Raw genomic sequence first — 16524 nt, forward strand, 5'->3', positions numbered from 1 at the left:
TAGTATATAAACAATTGTGTCCCTTAGATACATTAAGATTAAGAATGCAACACTTAACAACTGTAAAAACCATCTTAAGCCATTTCTTAACTTAAAATGTTGTTTTTTACAATTGTCATAGGCAAATTAAAACAAAGGTAAAAGTGATTAAAAAAGTATGTATATTCAATATTATCGATGAAAAAGTATTTCAGATATCATATTATATCAAATACATGAGATACATATCTTAAGAAAATGACTTTAGAAGATTTATGAATACCTCCCTGGGCTTCTATTTTGATTGAAATGTTAACGTTAACGCTATTGGCTGTGACTTTTTTGAACCTGAAACCTCAAGTAATTTACAAAAATGTGTACATTGCTGCATGCATATATATGGTGATTGTTGTTGCTAGCGTAGTTATATATATATATATATATGTAACAGCTCTGTATGCCCTCAAATGACGATAACACGTGCACAGACGGCTTTTTTATACGGACTATATAACTACCGACAATTACTTCTTATGGTTATGTTCGTACAAAAATATTACTCGAAGACGAAATAACATAATATATATAATTATGATCTCAACCTGTACACGCGCGCGCACACACACACGCACGCACGCACGCGCACGCGCTGTGTACTTGTTAACACGTTACTAGCAGATATAGACATTCATAGCTCATGGTTATAACACATTTACTGTCAATAATAACATTTTATTTCCAAATTCGAGCCACATTAAACCACTGCATTGAGCGTTCTTAACCAAAACTGTTGTCTGTTGCCTAACCTTAGGGCACGATATTTTATGTTGAACAAAATGGCAGCCTCCATAGCGGCGTTAATTGACAATTTACCTATCAGCGAAAATAAACTGGAAAGTTTAAATGATCTAAAATCACTACTAGGCAACTTACCTATTCATTCACTTGGGTCAATTGTTGCTAATGTGTCTTTTAATAGTGTATTCGACTGTCTGTCAACTGATAATCTGTAAGTATCAAAAATGCCTAGTCATCTATCGTGACCCACCCGGTCAATACAAGGTTTATGAGTTTTCTTTAGTAGATGGTGTCATTATTCTTCGGAACTGAACGGTTAATATGTCAATTTATAATGTGTAGTGTACATGGGTTAGAGAATGCCACACTGTAAACTTAGTGGAGCTCTGTGATTGTGTTCCAACTTGGCATTTGCGTTCAATACAGGATTTTTCTTATTTTGTAGGAAATATTTCTTAACTCCCATGAAGCATTTGCCATATAACAATTTTGTACAAAAATGTGTCCATGTACAATTATTTGGACAAGGTCTTTGCCTGGCTTGCATTTAGTCTGGCAATAAGAACATCATTCCTCGCAAGTTTACTATAAAAAAAATTTAATATGCTTTTTAGTTGTTTATTGAAAATATTAGAAATTAAATAAGCATAACATTATTGATCATTATCCATTAATGACAAAATTAATTTATGCAAATTTGGCATATGTACCCTTCAGCATGTGCTTGTCACATACATTGTATAACTTGTTTTGATATGTTTGTTAATTATGGTGGAAAATACATTGAACTTATGTTTCTAGTTAACATATACCCAACTTTAAAGATTCTTGTACTTGCTATAAGCTTGTTTCATGTAAATTCAGTTGAATCAAGCTTATCCTGATAGTTACTGCAAAAATGTTTGTTGCATGCTGGTCAACCGAAACTTGCCCCTTGGTTTATATAAGTATAGAAATTAGGGTACATTTAGAAACATATTTCATTTACTAAGTGGCTTTCCACTCATTAACCCTTTAGCGCATATATACGAGATAGGCCGACATAGCTCATTAGCAGATGTAAACGCATCTGGCCGACCCTATACACTACTGGATGTAAACGCATCTACCGCATATTTAAATAGGGTAATTTCAATACTTCAATATTGCATCTTTCTTTTTGTAAACAATATTCCGGATGTTTATAAAGCTGAAGATTAACCTTTTGTGTATTGATTTTCCCTCGAAAATGTCGTCTGCTAAAACTTGAAGGTCATTATTTATACTGCCAATCACAGGTGTGAGATCCTACTGTGACGTAATAAAACCTCGAGGAATGGCAGTACTGTACAGTATGGAATTTCCCCCAAAACATTGATGCGTAAATCAATGAAATTATTATGTCAGTTTAATTTACCATTGAAATCAATAAAGATAATAATTATTTGTAGATAATATTTTGTGTTACAAACAATAGAAACAATAAGTAGCTGAGAAAATGGGTAAACGGACATTTGCCCCCCCGGACATTTGCCCCCCCGGATGTTTGCCCCCCTTTTGGACCATGGCGGACATTTGCCCCCCCGCCGTTTTCGAGGGGGCGGACATTTGCCCCCCCTCAATGTTCGAGGGGGCGGACATTTGCCCCCCCCTCCATTTTCGATGGGGCGGACATTTGCGATAACTTTAATAATCTTACAAACTATCAACACCAAACATGTGTTTGTATTAAAGTGCGATCCAACACTACAATTAAAGCAATCCCGATCGCGCTAATTACCTATGTGTGCATGATATCAAAGAAGTGTTAATTAATGAGAAACAATTAAAGCAATCTCGATCGCGCTATTTACCTCTGTTTGCATGATATCAAAGAAGAACAAATTGAACAAATAGTTAAAGAAAAAAATGTTCATTTTTTTTATAAATTAATATATTTTTAATATCTTGGTATAAACTTATAAAACCGGGGGGGGGGGCAAATGTCCGCCCCCTCGAAAACGGCGGGGGGGCAAATGTCCGCCCCCTCGAAAACGGCGGGGGGGCAAATGTCCGCGATGGTCCAAAAGGGGGGCAAACATCCGGGGGGGCAAACATCCGGGGGGGCAAATGTCCTAGAATCGAGAAAATGATGAGTAAATTTTCTGCTGAGCTAATCAATGGCCAGCATGGTTCCAATCGTAAAATAGGTCAAGTAAACAACATTTGTGCAAGCGTTTGATGATTTAGATCTTTTTAATCATTACTTGGAAAACATTTATCGGCTTTCTTTTTGTAAAGAATTTTATGAGGGGGTAATAAAGTTGAACAGACACTCTGGACTGGATCTCTCAGCTGGATGACACCGGATATTCCTGCCACATTTCTGTGTATTGTACACAAGAACATCAATTGTCGGCTTTTTAATCCAGATGTGTCTTTTTTATGATAGGGATAATAAAATTTAGATCGATCCCAGCATATTATTACCCTTTGATTTAATGCAATTATGACATTTCAAAGAAATGTTACAATTCCATCTTGGAAATGCATTCACAGATGAAATAAAAGAATTTTATATTTCATCATTGACACCATTTATTAGATAAATTAATTACCTATAAAAAATGTATTCACATAAAAAAGATTTGGAAACAATTATTTGGAGTAATATTGATTTTAAGGTCATACTGCTGTAATTATTTGCTCATTTTTGAATATCCTGAAAAGTACTTATACAGATAAGGACTGCTTATCAGTAAGATGGCTATTGACTGGGAGGTGTAATCTGGCCACTTGTCTATGTGCTAAAGGGTTAAAAGAACTTTTAGTTCTTACTCAGTTGAAATATACAGCAATCTTGTGTGTATATCTTATGGAATATATCAATATTTAACAGAGTGTTACATTTAGTGAGTCTAGGAGCTGGGTAGTTAAAATGATATGAGGTTTTTGAGTCTAATTTGGAAGGTAGTGGTGAAAATGTAGAAATCACCTTGTTTTTTGCCAGGGAAGAGATTGAAGTGTGCTGTGATGTGCTGAAAAAGCTATTGACCCCTGTGCCAGCGCAGCATGTTCTGACACAATTCCCAGCTGAACTTCATGCTGGACTGAAACATGATGAAATACCAGTCAGAAGACTCTGTCTGGCTGAGGTACATGTAATTGTAGATAATAAAATCAAATAAGTGAATTTTTCATGCATTTTAAACTGAAATATTTAGCATTTGTATTTGCTCCGTTGTAATTTTGTCTTCATAAATTGCATTCCTGTTTTACATACCAGGTGTTGCGTGTGAGCGAGAACTGTTGTGAGGAACTGATGGTCAGGGAGGAGGTGGTCATTGCAGTCGTCAGGGCTCTTGCTGACCAGTCACTCGAGGTCGCCAAATGTGCAGAACGTGTACTCACAAATCTTGGTATGTACCGTAAATGACTGGGTATTAGAGGCACTTTTTTTCCTCAGATTTTGATGCAAAAAAATGCCTGCGTATAATACCCAGTAACAATTTTTTGAACTTTTTTTCTGAGGTCAATTTCAAGCCGAGAGTTTGTTTAGATTTATGTAGAAAGGGATGTTACTCGCGTCATACTCGGGATACGGTATATCGTAAGACGTTTATAATTTCAACAAAAATATTTTTCGATTAAAGTTAATGTAATTCACCTAAGAGTTCGGACACTCTAAATATTTGGACACCCATAATTGTTTCCCAAAATAATTTATTTTGCGTACCTAATTTTCGGACACCCAAAGGACATCAATCATAACTTTCATAGTTACCAAGTTTCACAGACGAAGATTATTGATTTTTATCTTTACAATGCCTGGCTAGATTACCTAACCGTATACACCACTGTGACAATTTAATTAGTTACTACCCATCCTAAACGATTTATTGCCTGTTGAAAAGGAAGTGTGATATATTTATTTGAGGATTAAACAAACAACAAGGGCAATCAAGGGATTAAGAAAACATCGACATGGCATGTTTGTAAAACGATCTGTCAATAAGCTTTCAAACTTGTACCTCACTTATAGACTGTAAGAATCAATAATCGTACAGTTATACATTAATCCTGCATAGCAATGTCCATGCTCTCCACGAGATCCTCGTAAGTTATGTGACGTCACACAGTGTGACTCTTTGATCTGAAGCCGATATAATGTGTTTATTCAGTTCAGGGCATGGTGTTTTAATTAACTTCATGAAGGATTTACACTTATAGGCGTAATAAATAAGTTTATGACCATTGATTACTACGGATGAATTAATAAGTGGTAAAAAGCAAACATAAAAAAGGCAGGTTAAACAAACATGTAAATAAAATGTAAAAATGATAATTTTCTATGTAATTCATAATTAATTTATGGTGTCCGAACTCTTGTGAATTACGGTATTCAATATTATTTTGAATAATAAATTGAAATAAACAATAATCAAACTTACCTATATAAAAGCAAAGTTGGGCACTGTCAAATATTTTTTGCATAACATAACTTTTCATTCTCGACAGTATGGTTGTATGGTTTTAAAGATAACCATTGCCATTTTCACGAAAAAAAATTTGTTTGTCACTGTCAACAAACATGGTGGCTGAAAATGCCGGACGATTTTGACATTTTTTCTATGCGTCTTTTAACCAAAAACATAGATTAAAAGTTTTTTTCTCGGATTTTTCACATTTTTTCCCCTGCGTCTAATACCCCCTATCGTCTTATACGCAGTTATTTACGGTAGTCATTTATGTTCATGGGAACAAATTACTTTCATGTAAATAAGATATTGATTATTGTTATTGAATTGAATGACCTAGTATTTAGATTCCTTATATAATGGTAAAATTTAAGAAAAGTGAGATTCAAGGATCTGCCTTGTGTCCCTGAACATGAAGAACATGTTAAGTTTGCGTGACCTTTATTTCTTAGTTTTTGGTAAAATTATGAGTACAAAACTGTAGTATATGAAGTCATAAAGATGCTTTTTTCCTTGCACAGAAACTGGTAATATGCATTGTTTTATTTTGTACATTTAATGCAGAAAATTTAATAACTATATCTATTTCATGAATTGTCAGACTTGCATATTAATTGATTCCGAAATAATTATTTATACATCTAATAAGCAACATCTGAACACGTGTATATTTTTAGGCCTGAGGGAGGATGGTCTTGCAGTGTTGTATGGAGGAGACGTCATGTCGTCCCTTCAGGAAGTTCTTGCCAGCAATGATGTTATCCGCTTCCGCGTCTATGAGGTGAACTTTGGTTGTTAATTTACTTTGTCTCCTAATATACACTCTCTGCTGAGGTTTTGTCTGCACCAACATCTATTATGTTTATGGGTTGTTTTTTTTCTTTTGGAGAGCGTGAATTTTGTCTTGGTCCTGTTACTGTTCTTGTTTAGTTAAGTGTTTCAAAAAATAACTGGGGGAATGGGGGAGGGGGAGTGTTTTATGGAACACCTTGGACAAACTAAACAATCTTATTCTGTATTCTAAATTAATCCCCTGTTAAATAAGTCCAAGTATCACCAAGTTTGGCTGTTACAAAACCATCTATATCTACTCTGTTCCAACCTGCAGGCAAAATATTTTAAGTACATTTTGCTTGGTTTGTGTTTCAGACAATAGTAGCAATATGCCGCCAGTCGGACATGGGCCTGCAGAGAAGCTCCGAGAGTGGCCTTGTACAACACTTCCTCAATGAGCTACACAAGGATGACATTCTTGTGCAACTCAACTGCCTCGAACTACTCTCAGATCTGGTAAAATACAGCACACCTGAACTACTCTTAAATATATGAAATATAGCAGAATAAAAAAACATGTACCGGTACTTTCTGATATGGTAACATATAGCAGACTCAAACTACACTGAGATATGATCAGATATTGTGGGCTCGAGCTACTCTTAGATATGATTAAAATATAGTACTCTGGAACTACTCTAAGATATGAAAATATAGCACATTCAAACTGCACTTAGATATTGTGATCAATTATAGGGGACTTGATCTTTTCTCACATCGTATAAAATAGAACACGGTAGAATTTTAGTTTTGCTTTTGAAAAGTGAGGAAAGTGAACAAATTATTGAGTGGATTTTTTTCTATTAAGATTTTCAACTGTAACTTGGTACAAATGTTGCCTCAGGCATAACACACAAGTATTGCATTATGGTATCTTTGGCTTCAATAGTTATAGAATTGTACCCTTCTTCCACTGAAGAAAAAACAGACAAGCATTGTTTTTCACTTAATTACCCTTCTGTTTTAAGGCAGAATTACCCTTCTGTTCCACTATGGACATAACAAAATACATATTTCCACCAGGAATGAACAGAAGAATACTGATAATGTATGAGGTGTGACTTTTGACCCTTGCAAGCTACATTGATACACATTTTAACAATACTTCCCTTTACTCCTAAGGCTACCACCGAGCATGGTCTGCTGTACCTGGATGGGCGTGGAGTGATGTCCAGTCTGGAAACCATGATGACCAATGTTCAGTCTGACCCACTGGCCACATTTCTCGTCCCTGGTAGGTGGACATCTTGTTGCAGCTTGTCACTTGTGTTTTCTAATATTATACATGATAAATCAACCTTATGATAAAGAGACATTTTCAGCTTTTGCGGTCTCATTTGTTTATAAACAGGAATGAAAAAAATACAAGATGAATTAGGGTTCCTGGACATTTCAAATTTATCAACTAACTGTTAACAAAAACTGTTTTTTTTTCTGCAATATGTTTAGTTTAAATGTGGACAAATTTTGCGTCAATTAAGGACAAGTGTTTATGCAATGTATGGAAGCATAATGAATATATGTAAGTCCCCAGAGTAGGAATCCTACTACGGTTGATTACATCTTCTACTGTTTTCTTCTCTTTTTTTTATTTTTCTAAAAATTAATTCATTATTAATTAACCATCTAACATATAAATGTTTATCAAAATTGTTATAAATATTTAACATTTAATTGTAACAAAATGGCATTGAGTGACAATGTGAACAAGTTGGCTTAATGAGCATAGTAACTGCATACAGAAGATAATCATGCTGAAGATACCATATCGGACATAAGTTTTCAGCAATATTTTGGTTTTGGCTAATTTCTTGGTATAAATTATTTTGTTTTCTACAATTTTTTAATTGAAAAGTAACAAAAATTAAATATTTCACTAAGTTTAAAAGTTACGTCCAAATCGTTTCACAAAAATTTAACACTCGTGAAAATAATAACAATTTACATGTACAGTATTTATGGATTCATGAGAGGGTAACTTTTGAAGTGTTTATTACCAGTGACACGAGAGCTAAATGTTATACTAGTAGTTAAAAAATTACTTAAAAAACTATCTTCAGGCTTGATGAAGTTCTTTGGTTGTGTGGCCAGGCTACGACCCAAGGAGGTATGCACGCGGAACGAGATGTTTGTGACCACAGTATTCGACAGTCTTACTGCTCCGGACAACCCGTCCATGCGAAGTCTAGCTGTTCAGACTGTGGGCTTCATTGGCAGCTCGGTGGAGGGAAAACTGGCTCTTGAAAAACTGGGTGAGTATTTATAACAGCCCTAGTAGTACGGTAATTCATGGTTTTCATCACTTGGTTATTGCCCTTTTATTTCATTGATTTTGGCAATACAATACTGCCCTTTTAAAAGCTTTAATTAAGAAAAGAAAGTATAAGTCTACACAATCAAAGTTTATAGAGGTGATACATAATGATATTTTTAATATACATGTAAGCATGTCTGAATTCAGACACTGGGAGTTCAGGCACTGAGCTTTAGACTTTTGTGTAGGATTTGTCTTAGACGTCCTTGTGACATTGTAGGCAATAAGGAGTCAAAGAAGCTTTGATATCCTTCTGGCAGTACTTAGTTTCGGGCTTAAGGGGTAAAGCCAAAATATTTAAGGTGTTTTTATGTGGAATGAGACAAAGAGCTTTCTCACTTGATACTGCTTATCATCTGAAAGATGGTATTTGTTAACATTGAGTATAGCTTACTTCTTAATCTTACATTTATAAAACTTGTGATATATACACCGTGCACCATGGCCATGTATTTCATTTTAGCCTCTACAACAGTAGCGTACACAACTTACTGATTCTTTGATTCACCGTTATAGTCTTTGTAAGAAATTCAATGTACTACTATAAAATACAAACAGTCAAACCCCATTGGCTAGAACTCCTAGGGGACAGCAAAAATACCTAGAGCCTTGTAAAAACCAAGCCAATCAGAAATGCTTACCTTCAGTAAATAAAAATCGGTCCTTTACATCCAATTCCAGCCAACGTGGAATTCTAGCAAAACAAGTTCGAGCTAACGGGGTTTGACTGTACATGTACACCTAATACCTCCTAGGTAATGTTGGAGGAGGAGTTATGAACCTTTGCTTAAATGTTAATGTATATAACATATATAATATATAATTATGTTATATGTTTAACACTTGCTTCATGTATCTTCTATGCAGCCTGTAACTATATATTTTATGTTTGATAATGTTTATTAATAGAGCACTCTCACAGTTTGACAACTTTTAAAAAAATAATCATGGAATGAGCTCATTTTTGCATTAATATATGGATAACAGTGATACAAGGCTGCTGACAAAAAATCAGATGACAGTTTTTCATATTTACTTGCAAAAATTGATGTAAATTGATGTTTTACGACTGAAAGCGTTTTAAATTAAGAATTATGAGTTTTTTAGCAGTTTTCCAATCCATTGAAATCTATTCTTTAGTGAATTATATTAATAAGACTTATATGACTGATATTGATATGCCAAATATTTATGCCAAATTCAGCTGAAAAGTCAAAACTATTAAACTGAGAGAGAGCAGCTTTAAGATGTCGAACACCAATAGCCAGGGGACTAATACTGAATGTAACCTATTTACATGTTACATTTTCAGGGTCAAGAATGGACAGTGGTGTGCGGTGTCTAGGGAAAACTCTGAGAGAAGGTCAGCAGGACGCCAAGGTCATCGTGCTGCAGGCACTAACATCTCTCCTCAAGCTTAAGGTAAGAGGCTGATATTCTTAAATATTTTATTTATATTCAGTAAGAATTATATGAATATTAAAAAGCATGATTGGTTTGATTAAAAAAAAGGTTTCTATTTATATAGGAATAATGGTAGTTGGCCTTTTAAAGGAGATATTGTCAAGTGGTTCGAGATGGCAAGGGGTGGCAAGTTATTTGCACAGTAAACTTTTTATTCATATTCAAGGCGTATAATATGCATGTGATAGCAGCAGGTTCAAACAGTAATGAAATAGTAAAAGCAATATTTTATAAATACCCGAAATTGCAAGAACACAAAATCAGGTATATGTAGTTACATAGCTATAAATGAGATCAAATATAAAGTATAAATTTGGAGCTTTGCTATAATTGATATGCTACATTAAACTAACTACATTAATCAAACCAGACAGATGCTCATAGTGGAGAAATCATGTTGAGTGTGTAGTAATGCTAACTTGTCCCTTCAGGTGTCCGACCAGACCACAGAGCTACTCAAACTCACAGAGCACTGGTATGGCCAGCTGGGGACCAACACATTTGGTTACCTGATGTCCCTGGCCGAGCAGCCCTTCCCCGACCTACGCATAGCATTACTCATCCTCTTTGAGTCTCTAGCCTCCCAGCCTTGGGCACAGACCATCATGGCCAACCATCCGGGCTTCCGGGAATACCTGCTAAACCGATCTACGGAGAAAACTAAAGAGTGTAAGGAGAAGAAGTACAATGTTGTGTTGACACTGGCCAACTCCCCGACTGTGGCGGAGGTGTTCGGAAATCCGTATGTTGTACAGTTGAAGGTGTACTGTAACCAGGGACCGTTCTTCATCAGAGTGCAAGCAGAAGTCGCAATGGAAGGCGACTCTTAACCTGTGCCATGTGTTTGCCTACATATACTTGACATTCATTCAGTTGTCTTGGTAAAAGCAAATATTTTTTATTTAAGTGACTCTTTAAGCTCCTATGTTCTGTTTCAAGTGTTTTGCTTTAAAAGTCTACACAGTTACTTATCAAAAATAAAAAAAATGAAAATTGTATTAAATAAGTCTTCTAGTGTCAATCACTTGTAAGGTGGCACTTGAGTAAATATTTTTCCAGAAAAATTGAAAGAAACAGTAAATAAAGCAAAAACTTTGTTTTTTTCAGAATTTTAATAACATGTAGAAGCATTGTATCAAATACATTTTGAGCTTTTTTAAGAAACAAAAATGTTAATAAGACATGATTTGACTTTTACTTTTTCAAATACTACAAGTTCTATATGTGTGTAAGATATATATTGTGTACAATCAGACTGTACATTGCTGAGCTTGTCACTGGTCATTGTATTGTTATTATAATAAAGTCGTAAAACGCCTTTCAATTTTATAAGTTTGCTTTAATCCTTGCAATTATTAATCAAGATTTATGCTTTAATCCTTGCAGTTATTAATCAGGATCATGCAACTGGCTTGTCTCATGTCAGTGCACGTGGTTTGCCTCCTGTCAGTGCACGTGGCTTGTCTCCTGTCAATGCATGTGGCTTGCCTGCAGTCAATGCACGTGGCTTGTCTCATGTCAATGCACGTGGCTTGTCTCATGTCAGTGCACGTGGTTTGCCTCCTGTCAAATGCACGTGGCTTGTCTCCTGTCAATGCACTTGTCTCATGTCAGTGCACGTGGCTTGTCTCCTGTCAGTGCAAGCGGCTTATCTCATGTCAGTGCACGTGGCTTGTCTCATGTCAGTGCAAGCGGCTTGTCTCATGTCAGTGCACGTGGCTTGTCTCATGTCAGTGCACATGGCTTGTCTCATGTCAGTGCACCTGGCTTGTCTCATGTCAGTGCACGTGGCTTGTCTCATGTCAGTGCACCTGGCTTGTCTCATGTCAGTGCATGTGGCTTGTCTCATGTCAGTGCATGTGGCTTGTCTCATGTCAGTGCATGTGGCTTGTCTCCTGTCAGTGCATGTGGCTTGTCTCATGTCAGTGCATGTGGCTTGTCTCCTGTCAGTGCAAGCGGCTTGTCTCATGTCAGTGCAAGCGGCTTGTCTCATGTCAGTGCATGTGGCTTGTCTCATATCAATGCACGTGGTTTGTCTCATGTCAGTGCACGTGGCTTGCCTCCTGTCAATGCATGTGGCTTGCCTGCAGTCAATGCACGTGGCTTGTCTCATGTCAGTGCACGTGGCTTGTCTCATGTCCGTGCACCTGGCTTGTCTCATGTCAGTGCACCTGGCTTGTCTCATGTCAGTGCACGCGGCTTGTCTCATGTCAGTGCACGTGGCTTGTCTCCTGTCAGTGCACGCAGCTTGTCTCATGTCGGTGCACGTGGTTTGCCTCCTGTCAGTGCACGTGGCTTGTCTCCTGTCAATGCACATGGCTTGCCTCCTGTCAATGCACGTGGCTTGCCTCCTGTCAATGCACGTGGCTTGCCTCCTGTCAATGCACGTGGCTTGCCTCCTGTCAGTGCACGTGGCTTGCCTCCTGTCAGTGCACGTGGCTTGCCTCCTGTCAATGCACGTGGTTTGCCTCCTGTCAGTGCACGTGGTTTGCCTCCTGTCAGTGCACGTGGTTTGTCTCCTGTCAGTGCACGTGGTTTGCCTCCTGTCAGTGCACGTGGTTTGCCTCATGTCAGTGCACGTGGTTTGCCTCCTGTCAATGCACGTGGTTTGCCTCCTGTCAATGCACGTGGCTTGTCTCATGTCAGTTCACGTGGTTTGTCTCCTGTCAGAGCACGTGGCTTGCCTCCTGTCAATGCACATGGCTTGCCTCCTGTCAATGCACATGGCTTGCCTCCTGTCAGAGCACGTGGTTTGTCTCCTGTCAATGCACATGGCTTGCCTCCTGTCAATGCACATGGCTTGCCTCCTGTCAGTTCACGTGGTTTGTCTCCTGTCAATGCACATGGCTTGCCTCCTGTCAATGCACATGGCTTGCCTCCTGTCAGAGCACGTGGTTTGTCTCCTGTCAATGCACATGGCTTGCCTCCTGTCAGTGCACGTGGCTTGCCTCCTGTCAATGCACGTGGCTTGCCTCCTGTCAATGCACATGGCTTGCCTCCTGTCAATGCACATGGCTTGCCTCCTGTCAATGCACATGGCTTGCCTCCTGTCAGAGCACGTGGTTTGCCTCCTGTCAGTGCACGTGGCTTGCCTCCTGTCAATGGCAATGCACGTTGTTTGCCTCCTGTCAATGCACGTGGCTTGTCTCATGTCAGTGCACGTGGTTTGTCTCCTGTCAGAGCACGTGGCTTGCCTCCTGTCAATGCACATGGCTTGCCTCCTGTCAGTGCACGTGGTTTGTCTAATGTCAGTGCACGTGGTTTGTCTAATGTCAATGCACCTGGCTTGCCTCCTGTCAGTGCACGTGGTTTGTCTAATGTCAATGCACCTGGCTTGCCTCCTGTCAGTGCACGTGGTTTGTCTAATGTCAATGCACCTGGCTTGCCTCCTGTCAGTGCACGTGGTTTGTCTAATGTCAATGCACCTGGCTTGCCTCCTGTTAGTGCACGTGGTTTGTCTAATGTCAATGCACCTGGCTTGCCTCCTGTCAATGCACGTGGCTTGCCTCCTGTCAGTGCACGTGGTTTGTCTCATGTCAGTGCACGTGGCTTGTCTCATATCAATGCACGTGGCTTGAAAGACATGATTACATGAAAAGAACTTGTATGTCCTACTTTTATACGTCTATACAATCCGCGCACACGTCACCCCCAGCATTGGCCGTCACAGTTACAGTTTTTAACAAAGGGGTACATCACAAAGGTTTTGGGTGGTCTGGGATATTGACACCCTTTAATATAGACTATGTCTATATATAGGGGTATCAATACCCCCAGACCGTACATAGTCTATATATATAGGGGTATCAATACCCCCAGACCGTACATAGTCTATATATATAGGGGTATCAATACCCCCAGACTACCCAAAACCTTTGTGATGTACCTGTTTGGTTTTGAAAGTATCTAAAGCGGATTTATCTATAGTTATAGGCGTAACAGATTCAACAAGGTGTAGTAGAATTTCATAGTATCATACCATTGAGTGGTCATTATGTGGTCATTATATCATCCATACAGTTAGTGCTCAATATAAATACATTACTTTAACTCGAATGCCTCATATTCTAAACTCAAACTTCTGTTTAATAGGTTAAAGACTTGCTTTTCTTTTGATTGACGTTTCTATACATTATTAATGTAATATTACACTCTATGCAATTATTCGTCGATGAGATGCAACCTTGACTTTCAATGCGGCTCACAAGAAGGCCAATATACATGTACCTGTACATTCTGCTCTCAAATATACATCATGTATGTATTCTCAGGTTTAAGATATATTATTAAAACATCTCTCAGTATAGCAATGTTTTCAAAAAGTACCACGTTTAACATTAATATTGTAATTCTAGTATGACGTCATCGGGAGACATGTAAAGTTTATTGAAAAACTTTTAAATACGGATAAAGTGTGTACAGTAGTTATTTTGTTTCATGTCTTAAAATCATGCTTTTTGAATAGAGGCCCTGTCCTTTGAGTTGCCTGTTTTCGTACCATGAGTTTCTTTAAATTAATACTTTGGTTATTAAGAATTGTACTGCAGTACATGAAACACCAAAACGTGCGTTTATACCTGGAATGATCCAGAATTACGTTGACTTTAATCATATTCAACTATTTTCTATTTTACCGTCCAAATAATTTACGAGAAATATGAATACCTCATTCAAAGAACATGGCTATATAGCGACGTATCATTTGGCTTGTTGACTAGACGGCTTTTAAATTCATTATAAAACATTTATTAAAGCGTAATATTGGAATGAAAAGTGCATTAAAGGAAACTGGTTTGCTGGCAGCACGAGATACTAAGCTAGACCACGTGGGTTTACATGTGGAAAAAACATCGTCGTCTGTATGGAAGCGTAGCTGTTGCTCCTACTGGTAAATAAACCGTGTGGACATCTCATCATAGGTTTGCAGCTCCGCGCCGTCATCGTGTATCTCCTATCTTACTTGGTTGATTATCTTTGAGGCATTTTCATCTGAAACCATTTTCATCCGCAACGCATGCAATTATAAACAGAAAAGGGGGAAACAATTTTAAACAGGTTGTAGTGGTAATTTGTTTTGTTTATTTTCATAATTGCGTTGACAATATTATAAAGGTCAACGAATCATTTCCAAAACGATTCTAAAACAAAACCCGTACATATAACATAACATATATAAATTAATAAACATATATATTTAAGCAGTTATTATTGGTCGATGTCACGAGCGCTCATCTATCGGAAGCCCGTCAATTGGGCAGTTCCTGGAGGAGTTCTCCAGCCACATGTCAATGCACGAGGCGTGAAACACGTGATTGCATGGCAGGAACTTCCTAATCTGCCCCAGTTCATATACGTCCAAACACACCGCGCACACGTCACCCGCAACATCGACCGTCACTGTGTCCGTTTTAAAATTGTCTAATGTGGATTTATCTATAGTTTTAGGAGCAACGGATTCATCAAGGCGTAGCAAAACTTCATAGTCTTCCGGTGTTAGTTCTCTGTGTTGAAGGTTTATAAGAACACTGACTAGATCTGTTGATATGTCTCCAGCAGCGTTATTTTGTGCCAGAGCATGTCTTAGGTTTTGAGGTTTCCCAGGTGGTTTTACATGTACATTTAATCTTGATTTTGTTTCGCTGTTGTTTCTGTTATCACGATTAATAAGGTTGGACTCTCTATATTTCGAGTTAGAAGGTAAATGAAGGTATACTCGCTTCTCCTCTAGATTAATAAGTTTATATAGTCTATGATGAATAAACAACCTCTTTCGACCTTTATTATTTTTAAGATTGTAACAGTATTTGTCTTTAACTTGCTTCCCTGCTTTGCGCACTCGTCGGTGCTTGTCCTTGCGTGATAGTTTGTCCTTTTTAGACACGTTTCCCTCGAACAACTCCGTGTGAGTGGCATCCAAGTCTCTGTACTTTTCTACTGTTGCTTCGTAACTCTCGAGGTCTCGTTCTATTGTCCGTAAAATCCGCTCTTCCTCGTCGGGGTCGAATATTTCCGGCCTTGTTGGGCGAGGAAAGAGAGACATTTTAAATCCTACATCTGTTAATGGAAGAGATTTCCATTTCTTCTTTTTCTTTACTGGAGTTCCTTCACTGTCCATGCCTTTCGTCGTGTTATGCTTGTTTTTGTCATTAGATTTTAAGGTACTCGTGTCATGTTGAGTCGTTGATATATCTTGAGCAATTGTTTTAGAATGGTGCCCTTTCTTGCATATTCTTTTCGGTGATTCTGGAAATGAAAATAATGATTCACATCTTAATATATCCATAATTCGCTAGCCTGCGGTTACTCATACGCAACACAATTTGAACAAATCAAGTGAATATGATTCAGGTCAGCTTGGAGTATACTGTATAAACTAGTATAAACAAGAACAAACGTTTTTAGATGTTATACATGTAAAAGTACTGCATATAAGGAGAACTATCTTACCTGTGTCAAAAGAACTTGGCACCGTTTCAGACGAAAAAACTTGGTTCTTTCCCAACTTCCTACTTGGCAACCCAACGACTCTATATCTTTCTTCAATATGGCCCATTTTAAGTGTTAGCGGAGGGAATTGAATAGCACAACCCATTATGTAATGTGTGTTCTCGCTTTTACCCAACTGTTCTCTCTCGCCAATGATGGCGGAGTGGAGTTTAAATTGCACAACAGTCGCTTAAATCGTATCTTGTATTGCAC

At 37.9% G+C, this 16524-nt stretch overlaps 3 protein-coding genes across 3 annotated transcripts; 1 reads left to right on the top strand and 2 right to left on the bottom strand.

Annotated features, from left to right (window-relative positions):
* Positions 1-810: 810 nt before the first annotated feature.
* LOC128222956 (26S proteasome non-ATPase regulatory subunit 5-like) lies at positions 811-11143 on the top strand. The gene is made up of 9 exons (XM_052932148.1): positions 811-988; positions 3746-3890; positions 4022-4154; positions 5891-5994; positions 6363-6503; positions 7170-7281; positions 8108-8299; positions 9674-9783; positions 10257-11143. The coding sequence occupies exons 1-9, from the start codon at positions 816-818 to the stop codon at positions 10653-10655; spliced, it is 1509 nt and encodes a 502-aa protein (XP_052788108.1). The 5' UTR covers positions 811-815; the 3' UTR covers positions 10656-11143.
* A 1497-nt stretch (positions 11144-12640) lies between these two features.
* On the bottom strand, positions 12641-13384 carry LOC128223438 (uncharacterized). Its single transcript, XM_052932720.1, has one exon. The coding sequence runs from the start codon at positions 13382-13384 to the stop codon at positions 12641-12643; it is 744 nt and encodes a 247-aa protein (XP_052788680.1).
* A 1497-nt stretch (positions 13385-14881) lies between these two features.
* Positions 14882-16524, bottom strand: LOC128224275 (uncharacterized). Its single transcript, XM_052934080.1, has 2 exons — positions 16273-16524; positions 14882-16068 (listed from the first exon to the last, which is right to left on the bottom strand). The coding sequence occupies exons 1-2, from the start codon at positions 16415-16417 to the stop codon at positions 15044-15046; spliced, it is 1170 nt and encodes a 389-aa protein (XP_052790040.1). The 5' UTR covers positions 16418-16524; the 3' UTR covers positions 14882-15043.

Source organism: Mya arenaria, chromosome 17 (genome assembly GCF_026914265.1).
Source record: "Mya arenaria isolate MELC-2E11 chromosome 17, ASM2691426v1".
Taxonomy (NCBI): Eukaryota; Metazoa; Mollusca; class Bivalvia; order Myida; family Myidae; genus Mya; species Mya arenaria.